Genomic DNA, 21561 nt, shown 5'->3' with positions numbered 1-21561 from the left:
CTTCAGAAGCCCAGATGGTGCTGGTAAACAAGCAAGCAATGTGTTGCTGTCTCTCTCCTGACCCTGTGGTGAGGGAAGTTTATATCCCTTAACCTCCCGCTTCAGAGTGTGCAGATCAAATTACGTATCTATGCCTGCTGGAGAACATGGGAGTAATGCAAACCCTCATCAAACTTCTGTAACCTCCTAGAGCTTCCAGTCTATACCAGAGGCTGCCAAGTGTCACTAGTGGATGGTAGATGCTCCTGGCACCACCGCCACCAGACACTAGATGTCACCACCTGTGCAGTGAGATTTACGCTGTTGCTGTTCCTTAGTGTTACTCACTCCAGCTAAAAACCCTCAGTTGAGCACTCAGTTTGCCAAGCCTGGGATCATGGGACACACCGTAGTGCCAGGTCTGAAGGAACAATTGTCTGATCATCTCTGTTTCTTTTTTAGCTTCCTTTTTAGCTCCAAAGCTCACACATTAGCAATTCCACAAACTAAGGGAGGGTCGAGATGCTGGGTAGCCAAAAAATGGCAGAGGTCCACCCCACTTTTCCTGTGAAATTTTGATTATAACTTATGTGATATCAACTTAATAATTCTTCTCCCCTGTCTATCCAACTATATTTGTGTTTGAGCTCAGTTCGTAATCAATGGCAGCCCATGGTGTATGCTAGTATAAGAACAGATAGTATTGCTATTGCTGTGCAGCTACTACCTCTGTTATTTATTTATCTGTATTATTATCAAACAATAAATCCTCATTATTATATAGATTTATAGTTCATAAAGTGCTTCTAATAGAGATTTATAGAATAGAAGGAAAATGTATTATTTTCACTTAATACTGAGAATTACCAAGGTAAGCATAATTTTTGCCATTTACCAACGAAGAAATTGTGGTCCTAGTACAGTTCACACAAATAGTGCAAGGTAGAGCTGGAACTTGAATCCAAATTTTCTGATTACCTCTGCAGTAATCTTTCCACTGTAACAGTCAGCGTGGTGCTTGTTTATTTAGTAACAGATGTTTATACCCAGGACAAGTGAATTTTCCTACTAGAGAGAGTGATGTTTTTGGTTTACTATCACATTGTTCTTTGATTTGTTTTATTTTGTTTTCTTTTAGGAAGACATATTTCGGCAAATGAAGCTCTTAAGCTGGGTATTCTAGATAAAATTGTGAACTCGGATCCGGTTGAAGAAGCAATCAAATTTGCCCAGAGAGTTTCAGGTAAAGAAGATAATAATAAAACTAGCACAAATTGGAAACAAGTTAAATGTCCATCTTAATAAGGAACTCCTTAAATATTTTATGGTACATCCAAATAGAATATGATACAGTTTTTTTTTAATTGGAGTATAATTACTTTACAATGTTGTGTTAGTTTCTGCTGTTCAATGAAGTGAATCAGCTATATGTATACCTATATCTCCTCCCTCTTGAACCTCCCTCCCTGCCCCCCACCACCCCACCCATCTAGGTCGTCACAGAGCACCTAGCTGAGCTTCCTGTGCTTTATAGCATGTTCCCACTAGCTATCTATTTTATGCATGGTAGTGTATATATCAACCCTAATCTCCCAATACGTCCCACCCTCTCCTTCTCTCTCTGTGTCCACATGTCCATTCTCTACATCTACGTCTCTATTCCTTCCCTGCAAATAGGTTCATCTGTACCATTTTTCTAGATTCCACATACATGCGTTAGTATACAATATTTGTTTTTCTCTTTCTGGCTTACTTCACTCTGTATGACAAGACTCCACATCTCTACAAATGACCCAGTTTCGTTCCTTTTTATGGCTGAGTAATATTCCATTGTGTACGTGTACAACATCTTCTTTATCCATTCATCTGTCGTTGGACATTTAGGTTGTTTCCATATCCTGGCTATTGTAAATAGTGCTGCAATGAACATTTGGTAACATGTGTCCTTTTGAATTATGGTTTTCTCAGGGTATATGTCCAGGAGTGGGATTGCTGGGTCATATGGTAGTTCTATTTTCAGTTGTTTAAGGAACCTCCATACTGGAGGTTGATACAGTGGCTGTATCAATTTACATTCCCACCAACAGTGCAAAAGGGTTCCCTTTTCTCTACACCCTCTCCAGCATTTATTGTTTGTAGATTTTTTGATGATGGCCATTCTGACTGGTGTGAGGTGATACCTCATTGTAGTTTTGATTTGCATTTCTCTAATAATCAGTGATGTTGAGCATCTTTTCATGTGCCTCTTGGCCATCTGCATGTCTTCTTCTTCTTTTTTTTTTGTGGTACACGGGCCCCTCACTGCTGTGGCCTCTCCCGTTGCGGAGCACAGGCTCCGGACGAGCAGGCTCAGCGGCCATGGCTCACAGGCCCAGCCGCTCCGTGGCATGTGGGATCTTCCCAGACCGGGGCACAAACCCGCGTCCCCTGCATCGGCAGGCGGACTCTCAACCACTGCGTCACCAGGGAAGCCCTGCATGTCTTCTTTAGTGAAATCTCTATTTAGGTCTTCTGCGCATTTTTTAATCGGGTCGTTTTTTTGATATTGAGCTCCATGACCTATTTTGGAGATTAGTCCTTTGTCCGTTGCTTCATTTGCAAATACAGTTTTAAAATGAATGAGAAACTCTATGTATTGACATGGTATGAATGCCATGATGTATTGTATGGTTAAATGAAAAACGCATCATTGTGTACAGTGGTGCAACATTTGTGTAACAAGAAAGGGGGGATAGGATTGAATGTTTATATAGGGAGAGCGTATATATGTAACTGTCTCTGTACAGGATACCTCTGTAACTATTCACAAGAGAGGATTGATGGTTGCCTCTGGGAATGGGGCTGACCAGCCAGCAGAAGCAGTTAAAAGTAGACGTCCCTTTTTATTCTTCTGTACCTTTTGAATTTTTATTGAATGAGTGTATCTTCTATTAAGAAACATAACTAAAATTTAAGAAAAACCAAGCAAACAAACATTTCAGCCATTAGAAGACAAGCTCTATAATTTACCACAATGAAGCCATGGTTCTGTCTCAGTGAGCTACGTTTTCTCTCTCTCACTGGTTTCTCACTTTATGGACTCATGACATTCCTTTAAGAGTTCTTTGGAGTGGCATTCCTAGATTTCTTTTTTTTAAAAAATGTTTCTTTTTGATTTATGGAGGTTGGCAGCAAGATGGAGAGGGTTAAAGTGCATCAGAAAAAATAATTGGGAGGAATATTGGGCTATAGGCAGAGTGTTCATCTCCCTCGGTTGGTGGTAGGTAATGGCTAGGTGTCATTCAAAGGCTTCTTTTGAAAAAGTCCTTCTTTTGTCCACCCTGGCAGGGACCAAACACTTCCCTGAAATAATCTTTCTTTTTGTGGCTCTAACCAGTTACTGTTTCATTTCAATAGCAAAAGCTTGAACTGGAAAGGCCAGGAACTGTAAGGAGAGAATACTGGTGACTCTAAAGAGAGTTAGCAAGGCTTTGCCCAAAGGGGAATGAGTTTCCTGCTGTCTTTCTCTGCTTTCCAGATAATCTTCACCACAGTTTCATCACTGGTTTCATTGTGCCTCCTGGAAGCACTTATTGTTTTGTTGGAAGTCATTTGGCCTACAGCAAAGGCTATTTGCATTTGTAGGTCCCTAAATGGTTTTTGGTTTGGGGCTTAAGAGAGACCCATGTCTATCATTTACACCTGTAGTTTTAGTTTGTAAAGGCCCTGATTTTGACAGAAGTTCTTTTCTTTGACTGATTTCCAGAGATTCAGATTTGAGAGTTAAGTTACTACAAGAGATAGATGAGCATCATGGTCTGGTACACTTATAAAAGCATCTGTTTTAATTACTAAAATTTATTTAGTTTTAAAAATTAATTTTACATTAAAATTTTAAACACTAAATTGTTATTTTTTTAAATTTCTAAAAAGGTCTACTCAATCTAAGTAATATTACAGTTTGTCCACTTGGTGGCATCCAAATATTGAGGAGGAATCATTTGCTTTAAAATTTGGTAATTTACCTGTTAGCGATAGGAGAATGGTTCTGGGTTTTGGACAATTATGTATAACTATTTTAAATGATAATCATGAAAACTTTGTAGAAATGTAAAATTGTGATATAAAAATGTCTAAATACAAAATTACATATAGTCTATACTTATAGTTACATAGAATATTATGAATACAGACAAAAATTTTGTTGTTGTTGTTTTTTAAACATCTTTATTGGAGTATAATTGCTTTACAATGGTGTGTTAGTTTCTGCTTTATAACAAAGTGAATCAGTTATACATATACATATGTCCCCATATCTCTTCCCTCTTGTGTCTCCCTCCCGGCCACCTTCCCTATCCCACCCCTCTGGGTGGTCACAAAGCAGCGAGCTGATCTCCCTGTGCTATGCGGCTGCTTCCCACTAGCTATCTATTTTACGTTTGGTAGTGTATATATGTCCATGCCACTCTCTCACTTTGTCCCAGCCTTACCCTTCCCCCTCCCCGTGTCCTCAAGTCCATTCTCTAGTAGGTCTGTGACAGATAAAAATTTAAAGAAAATACACAAAAATGAAAATAAGTTGTTTTCCCCCCAGAATTTCTTAAATGATTTTTGCTTTTGTTTTGATTTTTCCAGCTTGAGGTATAATTTACACACAATAAAATTCACCCATTTTAAATGAAGAGGTCGATGAATTTCTGTAATCATTTGCAGTTGTATAACCACTGCCACAATCAAGATATAGTTCTATCACCCTAAATAGTATTGTCATGCCTCTTTCAGTAGATTCTCTCCCCTGCCCTTGGCCGCAGACAACCACTGGCCTGTTTTCTGTTACTATAGTTTTGTTTTCTAGAATTTCATATAGCATGTAGTCTTTTGTGTCTGGCTTCTCTCACTTAGCATGTTTTTGAGGTTCATGATGTTCTTTCATGTATTAATTTTTTATTCTTTTTTTGTTACTGAATAATAATCCATAGTATGGATATACCACAATATGTTTATTCATTTATCAGTTGATGAACATTTAGGTTGTTTTCACTATGGGTGTACACAAGTCTTTGCAGACATTATATTTCCCTTTCTCCTGAGTAAATACCTAAGAGTAGTATTGCTGGATCATATAGTAAGTATATGCTTAATTCTTAAATGCTTTTTAAACTTGGTGATTAATATAAAACCATTCATGATTTGAAAGACACTAATTTTTTCCAAGCAAATTAGCAAAGATAGAAAAAATAATATGCTCAGACTGAATTTAAATAAGCACTTATTAAACAGCTTGTAGTATATCCTGCCTGTCTAGACGGCAATTGGGCAATCATGCATTGAAGCTTGTTCTTATGTTTTGACTTATTATTTCTATTCTCAGACGTTTATCACAGAGAAATAATCACAGAAGTACACAAAGATTTGTATACAGTGATACTCACTGAAGCTTTATTTATCATTATTAAATGTTGGAAACAACTCAAATATCTAATTCTAAGGGATTAATTGCATAAAAGATGATAGATCTCAGTGAAGCAACCCCATTCAGCCATTAAAACTTCCATTTTTAAAGGAAATTGAAGAGCTTGGAAAAATGCTTACATGTAGTATTAAGTAGAAACAACAACCAGATAGGAAGTTGCACAAATGTGTGTGTGTTCATATGCATATTTACATACAGAAAAAAAACAAGGAGATATAACAGATTTTTAACAGCGGTTGTATCTGGATGGTAGGTAGAGAAGACCTTTGTTTTTTGGGTTTTTTTTAATGTTTATCTTTTCCTATTATCTGAGTCATTAAATTTACCCAAAGGAAAAAGGGATGCCTGGCCAGTGTGGAAGGGGTACAGTCTAGTAGAGAAATAGGTTTAGGATTGGATGTCAGGAGGCCTGGATTATAACTTTAACCCATAGCTATATGGACCCTAACAAATCAGCTTTGGGGGCTTTATTTTCTTCATCAATGAAAGGAAATGTTTCAACAAAATAAGCTGATTTCAAACTGTATTCTGAGACCCTATGGGCTCCAGTTTTTTTTTGTCTTGCTACAACCTGGGCAGCTCTACTGTGTCCCTTTTGAGGTTTAGGGTTTAGAATCCCAAGGAAAACTCTGGAACTTTTACTTAAAAAAAAAAAATGAGTTCCACTGTTTAGAATCCTATGATTTCTTGGTGCTGCCCTGTAATAGATAAACGCTAGAGATACAAGGTAGAGAAATCGGGCAGATCAATGAAGGACTAGCTCAGAGAATCTTATCTACATTTACACTTATTATCTTACAAAATGTGTAGCTTAGCTAGGCTTACATATTTTGCATTTCATTTTCATTTGAGGTCTTGTGCTTTTCCTTTCTTTTTTTCCTTTGTTTGCTTTTAAATATAGCTGTTAGACTGTGGTTATTTGGCAGACAAAATTGATGGATTGATTTGAAGGACAGGCTTCACAAAAATCTATTATAAAAATGTATATTTATGTTTTATAATAGATATTTTTTATAAATATATGATATAAATAGTACAGATATTTATTATAAATATATGATATAAATAGTACTGATGTTTATTATAAATATGAATGTATAAATATAAAATATTTTTTATTAAAATATATTGATGTAGGGCTTCCCTGGTGGCGCAGTAGTTGAGAGTCCGCCTGCCGATGCAGGGGACACGGGTTCGTGCCCCGGTCCGGGAAGATCCCACATGCCGTGGAGTGGCTAGGCCCATGAGCCATGGCCGCTGAGCCTGCGCGTCCGGAGCCTGTGCTCTGCAATGGGAGAGGCCACAACAGTGAGAGGCCCGCGTACCGCAAAAAAAAAAAAAAAAAAAAAAAATATATATATATATATAGATGTTAAATATATGTGCATTTACAAATCTATAGCTAGTGAAGCTAGTGCAATTGTCTTGATCTAGAGGAACGGTTCTCAAACGTTACTGTGCATCAGAATCACTTAGAGGGTCTGTTAAAACATAGATTATAGGACCCCACTCATTACTTTCTGAATTAGTACATCTGGGATGGGGCCCAATTTGCATTTCTAACAAGTTCCTAGGCGATGTTGATGCTGTATTCTGGGGACCACACTTTGAGAACCACCGATGTACAGAGAACAAGAGTGAGAATGGAGATAACTTTTCCTAGCTTTGACTTTTTACATGCAAACACTACTTGCTGTCTTAAAGATATTAATAAATCAGTTCTGCATGGTTAAAAAACAAACATGTATGGTTGCACACCTTGTGATTATACTAAAAACTCCTGAATTAACAAACTTTAAAATGGTGACTTTTACTGATGTGATTTATATCTCAGTTTTAAAAGTACCTGTAAAATTTTTGAATTCTCTTTTTCCATTTGTAAAAATATTTCATTAATTCAGCCTATTCTCACTCCGCATCACTTCCCCCACCCCCACTGCTGAAATGTTGACTTAAAAAAATAACAAAAGGAAAAGATTAAGAGCACTTATTTAGTTTCCACATCCAATAAAGAAGTTGAGAAGGAAGGAAATTTCCAATGGTCAATGTTGCAATCAGCAGTTTTGGAGCCAGTTATGGGTGGGAGGGGATTGTAGGAGGTTAACATATATATCTAAAAATGTGATTTGGGAAGTAGCTGCAAATTTCTCTACAAACTTAACACGCATCCTGGAGAGTTGACTGTGGAAGTTAATTAGCTTCATGTATCTTAATGCTTTTGTTACATGAAGCCTCTTAGACTACTGCAGTGCAATGGATTTAGCAGAGCAATTCAAAATCACTTGGCCAAACCAGATTGCTTTGGCTAAACTGGGGAGGGGAGGGTCCTGTAAAATGCTATTTATTTGCATTTGGCCAGCAGCCTGCTTGTTCCCAAACTGAGTAAGAACTCCTTGTTCCCACGTGCATGATTCTGGCATAAGCTGAAAATGTGTACTGTTAGTCAAAGATGGGCACAGGGGACATCCAAGTGGGAGCCTCAACTCAGGAACCCAGTGCTCTGTTTTTGTCCCTGTAATGAACTCTGGTCCTGTTACTATGACTGCACTGGGCTGTGTTAGCCATTTTTAGCGATTCTTATTCTGCCCAAAGACCTTGATCTGTTTAGATTTTTGTGGCTTAAAAAAAAATCTTAGTGGTTACATCTGTCTTTCTCTTCATTTTATCTTTTGCGCTTTGTAATTTATTTTTACTGTCTGGGAACATTTATATAAACATGTTTCACAAAAGCAGAGTGACACTGCCATACCTAGGAAGCCTGAGCACACGTCTAAACTGGGCTTCTTTTTTATGTACCCCACTTCTTTAGGGACCCCCCCTCAAGCCTGGAAAAATGCAGTTGTTGTGTTTGTCCTTTGCAGCCCTTCTATGAGAGAGACAGCTTACTGTTTATGAGAGTTAGAGAAAAGAGAGTCCATTATGTCTTAGGAAACCATTTCTGTAAACTGCACATTATGTCTCTCTTTATCCTAGGCAGAGAAAATCTCTTCCTGTTAGTTTACTAGAAAGGAAAGAGGGAAAATAATCACCTCCTTTTCTTCCTTTGGGCATGTGAGTCCTTTATTTTTTTAATTAAAACTTCTGCCTTAGAAAACTTCAAAGAATTAAGAAAAAAATGTGAATGGGTCAGGGAAAGAATTCAATTATAAGCATATTTGAATCATTAATTAGTTCTTCACTTTCCCATGTTCCTGGCAGCTAATGCTGGTGCTGACCTGCTCACACTTGCCTCTCTTATTATGTAGTTACAGCTGAGTGACTTTAAAACTACCAAGACTCTAAAACTACCAGCTGTATAAGAAATACACTTTGAAAACACCATACCTGTGGACCCAAAGTGGAAATTCTGAATATATTTTGTAGTAATAAAGTGAAGTTTTAAGATAATAGCATCCTTCAGTTACAGCCACAGAACAAAAGGAATAGGAAATTGACAGGAAAAAACCTTCTAATGTTTGTGCCCTGATCCAGCACTCTCCAGTGGATGTGCTTAGTTTGGCCCTAGGCTGGTCGGAACAAGTGCTCTGGGGGGCTCCCAAAATGTGCATCTGTAGTCTCAGAGGTTCTGAGTATCCCCAGAATACTAGGAATATGCCAATTGGCTAAAATTACTGCACACTATTCAGTTTTTTTCTTCTTCATTTTTTTTTAAAGATTTTTTTTGATATGGACCATTTTTTTTAAAAGTCTTTATTGAATTTGTTACAATATTGCTTCATTTTATGTTTTGGTTTTTTGGCCTCAAGGCATGTGGGATCTTCGCTCCTCAACCAGGGATTGAATCCACACCCCCTGCATTGGAAGGCGAAGTCTTAACCACTGGACCACTTTCTTCCTTTTTTTCTTTCTCATCTCTTTTCAATCTCTGGCCCAGGTTAGAGTTGCCAGGAGCTGCATCTGTCCTTGATACAGTGGCTGACATATGCTCTGCTCTTGGACCTCCCAGAGGCTATACCTCAAAATCAACTATCGAATTAAAAAAAAATACTCATGCCCAGGCCCCACCCTTAAAGATTCTTTTTTTTTTTTTTTTTTTTTTTTTTTGCGTTATGTGGGCCTCTCACTGTCGTGGCCTCTCTCGTTGCGGAGCACAGGCTCCGGACATGCTGGCTCAGCGGCCATGGCTTCTGGGCCTAGCCGCTCTGCGGCATGTGGGATCTTCCTGGACCAGGGCACGAACCCGTGTCCCTTGCATCGGCAGGTGGACTCTCAACCACTGCGCCACCAGGGAAGCCCCCTTAAAGATTCTTAACTGAGTTCACAGTGGGGCATGGGCATCCAAACTTTTTAAACTCCTCAAATAACGCTGATGTGTGCTATGATGTTGAGAATCAGCTCCTGTCATGGTGGGGCTGGTGGTAGTGTCACAAGGACAGAGATCCAGCTCTAAGATATCCCAAACCCAGCTATGCTCTGTCCCAGGAAAGTCTGCAACAGCCACCTGTTGTCAGATGCCACAACACTGACAGCTCTGCCTCCTTTCCTCTTCCACTTGTCTTCTACCCACTGTCCTCTCCCCACTGTCTGTTCTTGTCTCTCTTTTGAGCCACCAGGGAATTAAATCAGCTGTAGGCCCTGGAAAGGTCTTCATCCTTCTGCACTGAGCTTGCCTTCCCATAAAGGATTGGGTAACTCATTGGTTAACTGAGCAAGTAATTGGTAGCCTGTTGGGTAGAGTTCATGTTTTTCCAACAATAACAGGGACCACATGCTGCTACTCATCATCTTGCCTCCTTTCCTGAATCTTATTCTTATATGGGAAAGCATTAATTTAAAAATCCATTCTTTTGGGCTTCCCTGGTGGCGCAGTGGTTGAGAGTCCGCCTGCCGGTGCAGGGGACACGGGTTCGTGCTCCAGTCTGGGAAGATCCCACATGCCGCGGAGCGGCTGGGCCAGTGAGCCATGGCCGCTGAGCCTGCGCGTCCGGAGCCTGTGCTCCGCAACGGGAGAGGCCACAACAGTGAGAGGCGCGCGTACCGCAAAAAAAAAAAAAAAAAAAAAAAAAAAAAAAAATCCATTCTTTTCAATTCTACATAGTAATCAAGCATTAAGGAAATGTTCTTGCCAACTAGGTTAAAAAAAAAAAAAAAGGTTGAGATTATACAATGCCTCACAGATACAGTTCTTCCTTGTGCACATGATTATATCCAAACCTTACTCTCCCTTGGACACATAGTAACATACTAATGCCAGACTGGCTCACATTCATCTGTCTTTTTATAGTGAAACTGCTTTGTAAGCTCTGGTAGGTTTCTGGTCTAATTAACTAAGGTGTACATTTTTGATATATTGCTTTATTTTTTAAGAGATAGTAGCACTTTTTAGGAAACAGTTTCTGGAATACTATTTTAGAAAACTATTTTAGAAAAAATAAATTTATTACACATTTATACTTTTATGTAAACTTTAAAATAATTCTTTTGAGTTATTTAAAAAAATAGGACCACAAGGATTCTGATTAGAAATTCATATATAATATATGGAAAATATTTATTTTATGCTATTAAATATTTATATTCAGGGACATGGGGTCATTCTTTATTAAGGTATTATTTTATGTTCTTCAATAAAATGTTATATAGGCCTTCATAAAGGTCTTGTACCTTTCTTAACAAATTCATTGCTAGATATTTTTTAACAGCCTTGATGAGGCATAATTTGCCTTTGAGTTAGAGTTGCGCAACCATCCCCATAAATCAGTTTTAGGACTTCTCCACTATCCCCAAAAGTTCCCTCTGCCCTTTTGCAGCTTACCCCCACTCCCCCCCCAGCCCCAGGCAACAGCTGATCTTTCTGTCTCTATAGATTTGCCTCTTCTGGACATTTAAAATAAATTACATCACATCAATATGTAATCTTTTGTGTCTGGCTTCTTTCAGCTTGCATAATGTTTTTAAGGTTCATTTGTGTTGTAGCATGTGTCATTAGTTTGATCCTTTTTTTCTTTTTTCCTGGCTGTGTTGGGTCTTCGTTGAGGTGAGTGCAGGCTGCTCTTCATTGTGGTGTGTGGGCTTCTCATTGCGGCGGCTTCTCTTGTTGCAGAGCACGGGCTCTAGGCACCCGGGCTTCAGTAGCTGTGGCATGCAGGATCTAGAGCACAGGCTCAGTAGTTATGACACATGGGCTTAGTTGCTCCACAGCATGTGGTATCTTCCTGGATGAGGGCTCGAACCTGTGTCCCCTGCATTAGCAGGTGGATTCTTAACCACTGTGCCACCAGGGAAGTCCCTTTTAAAATAATTAATTAATTAATTAATTAATTTATTTATTTATTTAGTTTTGGCTGCATTGGGTCTTCATTGCTGTGCGCAGTCTTTCGCTAGTTGCAGTGAGCGGGGACTACTCTTTGTTGCGGTGCTTGGGCTTATCGCTGCAGTGGTTTCTCTTGTCGCAGAGCACGGGCTCTAGGCATGCCGGCTTCAGAAGTTGTGGCACGCAGGCTTCAGTAGTTGTGGCATGTGGGCTCAGTAGTTGTGGCTCTTGGGCTCTAGAGCGCAGGGTCATTAGTTGTGGTGCACGGGCTTAGTTGCTCCGCAGCATGTGGGATCTTCCTGGACCAGGGCTGGAACCTGTGTCCCCTGCATTGGCAGGTGGATTCTTAACCACTGCGCCACCAGGGAAGTCCAGTTTGATCCTTTTTATTGCTGCATAGTATTTCATTGTATGGCTATACTACATTTTCTTTATCCATTCATCAGTCAGATATTCACATTGTTTTTGGTTTTGAGCTACTATAAATAATGCTGCAGTGAGTATTCACATACAAGTTTTACACGTTTTCATTTCTCTTGGGTAGATTCCTAGGAGTGAAATTGCTGGGTCGAACAGTAAGTTTATGTTTATCTTTTTAACAAACTGCCAAACTGTTTTCAAAGTGAATGTACTGTTTTACATTCTCACAAGCAACGCACGAGGGTTCCAGGTACTCCACATCACCGCCAACATTCTGTGTCATGTCTTTTTGATGATAGTCCTTCTAGTGGGTCTGTGTTGGTTATCTATAGTTGCATAACAAATTATCCCCAAATTTATTTGCTTAAAATCAAACTATTCCTATCTTACAGTTTCTGTGGAATCTGGGTGTGGTTAGCTAGGCCCTCTGGTTTAGGGTTTCACAAAAGACTACATTCAAGGTATTGCAGGGGGGACTGTATCTACCTGGAGACTTGACTGGGGAGCGATCTGCTTCCAAGCTCACTCAAGTGGCTATTAGTGGAATTCAGTTCCTCTTGGTCTGTTGAACTGAAGGCCTCGGTTCCTCACTGGCTGTTGGCTGAAAGCCTCCTTCAGTTCTTTGCCTCATGGGCTTCACTAGAGGGCAGCTCACCCATGGTAGCTTGTTTCCCTCAGAGCGAGCAAGTGAGAGAGCAAGAATCTTTTTGTCATTTAATCTCAGAAACGACATCCCATTACTTAGAGGCTGCCTACCACATTCATTGTGGTTTTAATCTGCATTTCCCTAATGACTAATGATGCTGAATGTTTTTTCACTGCTTATTAGCTGTTTGTATATGCTCTTTGGTGAAATATCCACTCAAGTTTTTACCCGTTTTAAAATTGAGTTGTTTGCCTTCTTATTATTGAGTCATAAGAGGTCTTTATATACTCTGGATACAAATACTTAATTAGATATTCTGTATGCAAATTGTATTCATTTTCTACTTCTTGATAACAAATTACCACCAGCTCAGCAGTTTTAACAACACAAATGTATTACTTAGTGATCTATAGGTCAGAAGTCTGGTAGGGGTCTCACTGGACTAAACCCAGGTGTCAGCAGCTGCACTCCTTTCTGAAGGCTCTAAGGGAGAATCTGTTTACTGCTCACTCGGGTTGTTGGCAGAATTCATACTTGTGTTGTAGGACCAAGGTCTCCATGTTTTTGCTGGTTGTAAACTGATGGCCATTCCTAGCTTCTAGAGGTCACTGCAGTCCTTTGCTCTTGGCCCCCTTCCACCATGTTCAAAGCCAGGTTGTCATCCATGGAGCCAGTCCTTCCTGTGTTGCATCTCTCTGACTCTTCCTCTCTCACTCCAGCTGGGAAAGGCTCTCCTCTTTTAAGCATTCATGTAATTAGATTGGGCCCACCTGGATAATACACGGTAATCTTCACATTTCAAGGTCTTTAACCTTAATCACATCTGTAGAGTCTCTTTGCCATGTAAGGTAATATATTCATAGGTTCTGGGGATTAGGAAGTAGACATTTGGGGAGGGTGTTATTTTGCCTACCACACAAATATTTTCTCCCAGTCTATGGTTTATCATTTCATTTCATTTCATTTGCTTAATGGTGTTCTCTGAAGTACAAAAGTCTTTAATTTTGATGAAGTCCAACTTACTGATTTTTTTCTTTCATGGATTGTGCTAAGAATACTTTGCCTAACCAAAGGTCATAAAGATTTTTCTTTTTTTTTAAGAAAATTTTATAGTTTTAGCTCTTCAATTTAGATTTATGATCCATTTTGAATTAATTTTTATATATGGTGCTAGGTAAGGATCTAAGTTTGTTTTTTTCATGTGGATATCCAGTTGTCTGCAGCATCTCCTTTCTCTCATTAAATTGTTTTGGCACCTGTGTTGAAAATCAATTGGCAGTGATTATAAGGATTTATGTTTGAACTTTCAATTCTCTTCATTGATTTGTATCTCTATCCTTGTGCCGATATTACACTGTCTCCTTTTCTAGATATTTTAAAGTTTTTGTTACTGTTAAGAATGGAGTTAAAATTATTTTGAACCTAAAATATCATTAACTCAGAACGATTTTCCTTAAGCTCACTGGCAGATTGATATAATTAATCTATCATAATATTATCTTGGCCTTGAAGTAAAAAGAAAGTGTAATTTTATGCCTCAATTAGGTAACTGGAAATTGCTTTGAATCTATTAAATTCTGTCTAATGGGACTAAGTTGCAAAGATGTCGGAGATTTTGGTATTAGTGTTACATTAAATATCTTGATGAATAGTATTTAATTTCATATTTTGAATTTGAACAAGTTATTACTATTGCTATATACACATATTCCCTTGGTATATGTAACATTTCCAAATTTTCTTTCTTATTTCTTTCAGATCAATCTCTAGAATCCCGTAGAATCTACAACAAGCCGATCCAGAGCTTGTCCAACATGGACACCATTTTCAGTGAAGCCCTTCGGAAGATACGGAAGCAGCACCCTGGGTGCCTTTCTCAGGAGACTTCCATCCGTGCAGTCCAGGCCGCTGTCCAGTATCCCTATGAGGTGGGCATCAAGAAGGAAAAGGAGCTGTATGTGTACCTTCAGAGATCAGGGCAGGCTAGAGCCCTGCAATATTGTTTCTTGGCGGAGAGGACCACAAATAAGTGGTCCACTCCCTCTGGAGCATCCTGGAAAACAGCACTGGCACGGCCCATCTCTTCTGTTGGCATTCTCGGTAAGGACATGGGTAATGTCACTCCCCAAATCTGCACACGTAAAGTATTACCATTTGCTTAGGGCCACCAGGTGCCAGGCTGTTTGCCAAACATATCACTTGTTTTAGCTAAGTTAATTTTCACTCCAGCCCATGAACTATCTTTACTTTATATGTGAGGCCTAGAAACACTAACCTTCTCAACAGTGAGCTAATGAAACCCAAGTCGTCTAATGTAGGTCTGTCTGATTCCAGACTCTGGGCATTTTTTAACTCATTTCTACCTCTTCCATGTCTCTCATTCCTGGATTTCCCAACAATGATTATTAATATGTTGCACATTTCAAAGTGTGTGCTGTCACTCCTATAGCTAGGGATTTGGAATGAAGGCTATATCTTTCTGGTCCTTGCATCCATTTGCTTCTCCTGGTTCAAAACCACTATCCTCAAATTCATCTGAACTCTGAAATAGTGGCTTCCCTACTTCTTCCCCTAGAAAATTTCTCAAACAAAATGTCTTCTTTCCTCAGAAGCTAGCTCTCTGATTGCCTTCTTCAGGCCACTTTCCTAAACTTCACTTTCTCTTAGTCTTGGCCCAAGAATGGTCTTGGGTAGATTCCAAACCTCCTGAAATAGTAAATGAAATGTTATATGTATTAGCTTATATACAGTCTTCTGGGGGAGGAGGTCCAAAGTTTACTAAAAGCATCAACTTTCTTAACCCTCACCCAGCTCTCTAACACCAGCCCAGCTTGGAGGGGAAGAGCCCTCTCTACATCTTCTTAGTCTGTGGTGGTTTCAGTCAAGTTTGGGAATAAAATAGTGTGTCTTTAACACAAACACATTGTGCTCCTCTAGCACTGACTCTGTTCACTTGTGACTTTTTAAGGAGATGCATAAATAGTGTGACAAAGAACTATGAGTATCCCTTTTTTATACTCTTTCAGCAACACCAATATTTGTTCCCAGTTATGTACTTACCCCTTTCTTCTTCCTTGTATTCCTTCAAGCCAAGAATAATTAATGCAAAATAATAGTAAAAGTTTTAAGTTTATCAGAATTTTGTTTGTCAACCATCATTTGAGAATTTCCCTGTTTCCTTATTGTGAGCTTTTTAAAAATACTTCAGGTTTGTGTCTAGCATGGAATGTTTAAAAGTTTAAGGTTGTTTTTTTTTAAGTATACCCCACATTGTTCTGAAAAATATTTGAAAAAGCATTTAAACTGTATAGAAGACAACGTGGATAAAAATAAAGTGAGAGAGTTTGTCATTTCCCCCTTCTTCATGTTTATCCACATCCTGCTCTGCACTTCTTCTTTGTGACACAGCCTCCCGCCGCACCCTGTGTCCTCTGGAACACGCCCACAGCCTCATCTGGTTTACTAATGGCTCCCCCTCTGTCTCCTGCCTGAAACCTGGCTTACTCTGGGCACCTGCTTCTCCTGCAGCCCTGTCAAGAGAATGCTGTTGCTTCTCCCACGCTCCATGGACCTCACTGTCACTTCCCAGTTCCCCTCTCAGACCATTACCCCTTTCAGGACACTCTCCTCTGTGGTCCTGCCATCCAGTCATATCACTTTATCCCTCCTCATTACTGTCAGTGCTCCCCTGCTTTGCCCTCATTTTAGTACCTGGCTCACAGTTATCCTCTGTGGCCCAAATCCTGCTGCCATCTGGTTGTCTTCATCCTCTGTGTGAATAATTCAGCCCTGAATAACCCAGACCTGTTGCTTCTGGGTTCCTTCACCTCCTCAGATCCAGCGACGCTCACCTCACTTCACTTCTGTGACCCATACTTATGGCTTCACCGTAGGTCTTGTCTTTACCCTGAACATTTCTCCACCTCTGAAATGTGAAATCTCACTTTTTCACCACAACCTTGTATTTTCCCACATCCCTTTCTCGGTTATTCTAACTAGTACATGTGTTACTTGATCAGCTCCCCCTATCTTTACTTTCTTCTCTATTCAGTTTTCAGTTCCAGTCATCACTTCAATTACTCTCTTACCAATGTCCTCAAATGCCACGACTCATCCTTTCATTATGCCCCCTGGCAAAACCCCAGCCCTGATGAGCCCAACTTTGCACTTCCATAAGCCTATGTTCTCAGATCAGGTCGGCACAAACTGCAAGTTCACATTCTCCCACCTCACCTGGACTCTCAGGGCTGTCAGAAGGGGAGAAGACTGCAGTTGACCAAACACTGCAGAACCAGTAGTCAAAGCATCCCTTATCCTTTATTTACTTCTCTGAGTAGAAGAGGTTCTTGACTAGATTTAATTCCATGGCAGTTAAAGGCAGTGATTTGGTACAGGAGTAGGACTCCTGGTCCCTGTCTGTGTGTGTTTAATGAGGAAAAATTAAGAAACTAAATTCAATGTAAATGCAATATATACCTATGAAAACATAATTACCAACAGTGAAAAGTTTGGTCTTTCAGCCCTTTGTTCTTGAGAACTTTGAGACCACAAGGTTGTGAAAATAGAAGTTAGTAGCTAAGAACTTTTTGAAAGAAATAGATATTGTTTTCATGTATATTTTGTTTCAGTGATTAAATGAAAAGTATCAGTTTATAGAATTGAAGAAGATCTAAAGTTATAGCTAAGACACTTCTAAAAAGCACTAGTCTGGCCCACTTTGTGGTTTGGATTATGAGCTGTTTGGAGCGCCAGCGGTCCTTCAGCAGACCTGCTCTGAGAGGTGAGCGCCGAGGAGCTCTGCTCCATCTTCACCAGGTGGCCTTCCTTCCCCGCTGTGTTCAGTTCTGAGATATCACCTGCATGACATTATACTTTACAAAGCACTTTCACATAAACTTCTCATTAGTCCTTATTGTCCCTGTGAGTTTATAATCTCTACATGGTAGGAATTTTCAGCTTGGGACCGAAAGCTAGGAGGCCAGGGTTTTGAACCCCCAACTCTACCTCCTATTTACCCAGGCCAAAGTTTAGGATACAAGCTGCTACAATAGTGAGAGTTATCCAGCCCTCTTGTTACTGAGTGAAATGCAGATGCTTAGTAAATTTGGAAACCTAAATGTTTTAAATAATTTAATATATATATTATATTAAATAATTTAATACAATTTAAAAATTAAATATATTCCAGAGAAACTAAATCAGTGATTTCTTATTATTGATAACATTCTTTATTCAAAACCAATTGCCACAGGGGATTAAGAGGCACAAATTACTATGTATAAAATAAATAAGCTACAAGGATATATTGTACAGCACAGGTAATATAGCCAATATTTTATAACTTTAAATCCAGTATAATCTATAAAAATTTTGAATCACTATGTTGTACACCTAAAACTAAAGAATATTGTAAATCAACTAAACTTCAATTGAAAAAAAAAAACAATCCCAAAGCTAGTCATTGTAAAGTGTAGAAGAGTTATATATACATGTCTTTCACAAAACATCCACAGTGGGTTGGTTAGGTAACAGGTAACCTGCTGCTGTAACAAATAACAATCTCAGTGGCTTAGCACAATAAAGATCATTTTCCTCCTCACTCCACAATAATTCTAGAACCAGGTTCTTTCCAAGTAGAGGCTCTGCCATCCTCCTGGATAATAAGGGTCAGCAAATTTTTTCTGTAAAGTTCCAGATAGTAAATGTTTTAGACTTTTGGGCCCATATGGTCTCTGTTGCAACTACTCAACTCTGCTATTGAGGACAAAAACAGCCATAGAGCAATTTCGTGGACGACGGGTGTGCGAGAGCATCTGCGGGTGCCAGGCGGGAGGGGACCGGGAAGACCCAGCTGAGGGTGCGTGGATTTGAGCCTTCGCGTTTCTAACCCGAGATCTTGAAATGCATCGTGATTCCTGTCCGTTGGACTGTAAAGTTTATGTAGGTAATCTCGGAAACAATGGTAACAAGGCTGAATTGGAACAAGCTTTTGGCTATTGTGGACCACTCTGAAGTGTGTGGGTTGCTAGAAACCCTCCCGGCTTCGCTTTTGTTGAATTTGAAGATCCCGAGATGCAGCCGATGCTGTCCAAGAGCTAGATGAGAGAACACTATGTGGCCGCCGAGTAAGAGTAGAACTGTCGAATGGGGAAAAGAGAAATCGTTGAAATCGTGGGCCGCCTCGTTCTTGGGGTCGTCGCCCTCGAAATGATTATCGGAGGAGGAGTCCTCCACCTCACCACACATCTCCAAGACGGAGAAGCTTCTCCCGCAGCCGGAGGAGGTCCCTTTCTAGATATAGGAGAAGAGAGAGATCACTGTCCCAGGAGAGAAATCACAAGCCGTCCTGATCTTTCTCTGGGTCTCCTAGCCGATCCAGGTCAAATGAAAGGAAATAGAAGACCAGTTTGCAAGAGGAGTGGTGCACAGGAAATAACTTCATTTGACAGGAGTATGTACAGAAAATTCAAGTTTTGTTTGAGACTTCGTAAGTTTGGTGCATTTTTAAAATGTTTTAGCTGTTCACATTTGTTTGTCTCTTGGAACAGTGACACATAAAGATGTAATTCTCTATGGTTTGAAATGGATTATATGAGGCATGTAATATCAAGAATTGTTACTTTACAATGTTCCCTTATGCAAAATTGAATTTGCTTTGAATTTTTAGTCTTGCATAGACTGATAATAAACCTCTAACTCCTGTCCAGCTAAAGTGTGATGTTTAATATTATGGAAACAAAACTGGCAAAAATTGAAAAGACTTTCTGTAGCTGGGCTATGCAGCTGTAGTTAAGCAAGCAGTCTTTAAAAGCTGCTGTGAACACAAGCCAGCAGGTAAAAATAAAAGCTGCACCCTTAACCTAGATTAGAGGTTTAAAAATTCCACTAGTCTTCACCCTGGACAAGAGATTGTCTGGTGGATTTAGAATCTAAGAAGTTTCAAGAAAGTTAGTTTACCTTTGCTTTAGGTCATAAGTTCCTTCTGTGATTGCTGTATATGAATACATAGCTCTTTGTAATATTATTTGGAAATTTGAGACTATTCAATATACCAATGTCCTGTTAGTTTAAGGGTACATTGTAGAGCTGAACTTTGAGTTACTGTGCAAGATTTTTTTTCATGCTGTCATTTGTAATATGTTTTGTGAGAATCCTTGGGATTAAAGTTTTGGTTACAAATTGTTGTTTAACCTGAAAGCCTGTTTTTCCTTGCAAAACTAAAATCTGAGCTTGGTACCAATCAAGTCCAGGTATAACATTCCTATTGGAAGCCATACTTACATTTTCTTGTAAAGTGCTTTTGAAAATAAAATATTAACATAATTGAACCCACTAACATGGTTGAACCCACTATTACCATAGTTCTGGTCCCATAGAAGGCAGTTTGTTACACAAATCTTATTTTGTAAGAAACACAATTTGAGACTTTTGAAGTGAAGGGAATTTTTGGTTGTCTACTTAAGTGGTGATACATTTTTAGGAGTAGGAGCCAGTTCAAAGTCCACGATATTCAGTGATCAGCATTTTAAAGTATAGCCACCTGATACATTATAATCCAAAGTTGCTGGTAAAAAAACAAACAAAAAAAACCCAAAAAACTTTAGCACAAAGTAGAACTTTAAACATTCCACAAAGCTTTAAAAATTGCTTCCATTTTATATAATTTGAGGTGTTGCATGGAAATTCTAAATTGATCCATCATGTTGTGAAATTCACTATCTGGTTTAAATGCAACAATGCAGAATTGAATATGGAGGCATGCATAACCTTCTTCTTAGAAATCTAGAGGAGTTGTAATTTCAAATTTTGTGCAATTAGATTAAATCATAATGCAACAGTCTTTTGGCTTAGTTTCCTTAAATGTACTATTTAAAGATAGTTTTGGATTATGCTGTGCTGACTTTCTTTAATATAAAAGATGTCATTGTATTAATCGATAAGGATGTTTTATAAGATACAGATCCTAAACAAATTATTTCCGGTTGTCCTTCTTCACCTTTCATGCACATATCAAGGGAGGAGAGTCCTGGGTGTCACAGGGGGAGATCTGGTGTCAGTGGAGTTCAGTATGAGCCTTGTTACAGAAGACACTTTTAAGACGGCCTATTGATTTACTGGGAGCTCGGGCTTTGGGCCTTTTGTCTTTCGGCATTTCATAGCTTCTTACAACCTTTGTTAGGATCAAGCAAGGCAAGATAGCTAAGAATTCATGGAAGTAATATGGTACATCAATATTACACTGCTCTTATAAATCTTCATGGGCATTTTTGGCAGTATACAACTTGCAGAGTCTTAAATTGGAAGGGTTTCTGTAAAAAGGATAGTGGATTGTAGCTATAATGTGGCTAATACAGACCTGATATAAAATTAACCTCCAGGATTTAACCTTAGGGTCCAAATTTGCAATCACTTTAACCAGAAAACCTAGCACAATTTTATGGCTTGTTAAAAATATGGAAGATAGAAATCGTTAAAACCTTACATTCTACATTTAAATTGTGGCTATTAAAAAGTTTAGTTACTTTGATTTCTGAAATTAACAAGTCCCGTTGGCCAGTTTTGTCTTGCATTCTCAGTTGAGTATGATACTGAAAGCAGTCACAGACTTTGACTTGTGGTTTAATGATTACAGGTGTTCACTAGAGGTCACTTAATAATACTTGGTGATAATTTAAGGAACATATGTAAGGATTATAGTTGGTTTTTATGCTTTCAAGAATAGTTAATATTCTATGGTTCTCTGTTCATTGTGGGTTACTTCTGACCTCCATGTCTTAAGCAGAAAGGTAAATACAAAGATAAATTAGCCAG

General features: G+C 39.0%; 1 protein-coding gene and 1 pseudogene across 2 annotated transcripts in view; both read left to right on the top strand.

Annotated features, from left to right (window-relative positions):
* Positions 1 to 21561, top strand: part of EHHADH (enoyl-CoA hydratase and 3-hydroxyacyl CoA dehydrogenase) — a 51829-nt gene that overhangs the window by 21548 nt on the left and 8720 nt on the right. The window contains exons 5-6 of the mRNA XM_082654909.1: positions 1118 to 1222; positions 14509 to 14850. Of these exons, the coding sequence (XP_082511035.1) occupies positions 1118 to 1222; positions 14509 to 14850 (447 nt within the window). The remainder of the gene's footprint in view (positions 1 to 1117; positions 1223 to 14508; positions 14851 to 21561) is intronic.
* LOC309822853 (serine/arginine-rich splicing factor 3-like) lies at positions 16381 to 20531 on the top strand (annotated as a pseudogene). The gene has a single exon. The product of its transcript is annotated as a serine/arginine-rich splicing factor 3-like (transcript).

The sequence above is a fragment of the Grampus griseus genome, assembly GCF_964374135.1.
Source record: "Grampus griseus genome assembly, chromosome: 5".
Classification (NCBI taxonomy): domain Eukaryota; kingdom Metazoa; phylum Chordata; class Mammalia; order Artiodactyla; family Delphinidae; genus Grampus; species Grampus griseus.
This window is presented reverse-complemented; position numbering and strand designations above follow the sequence as displayed.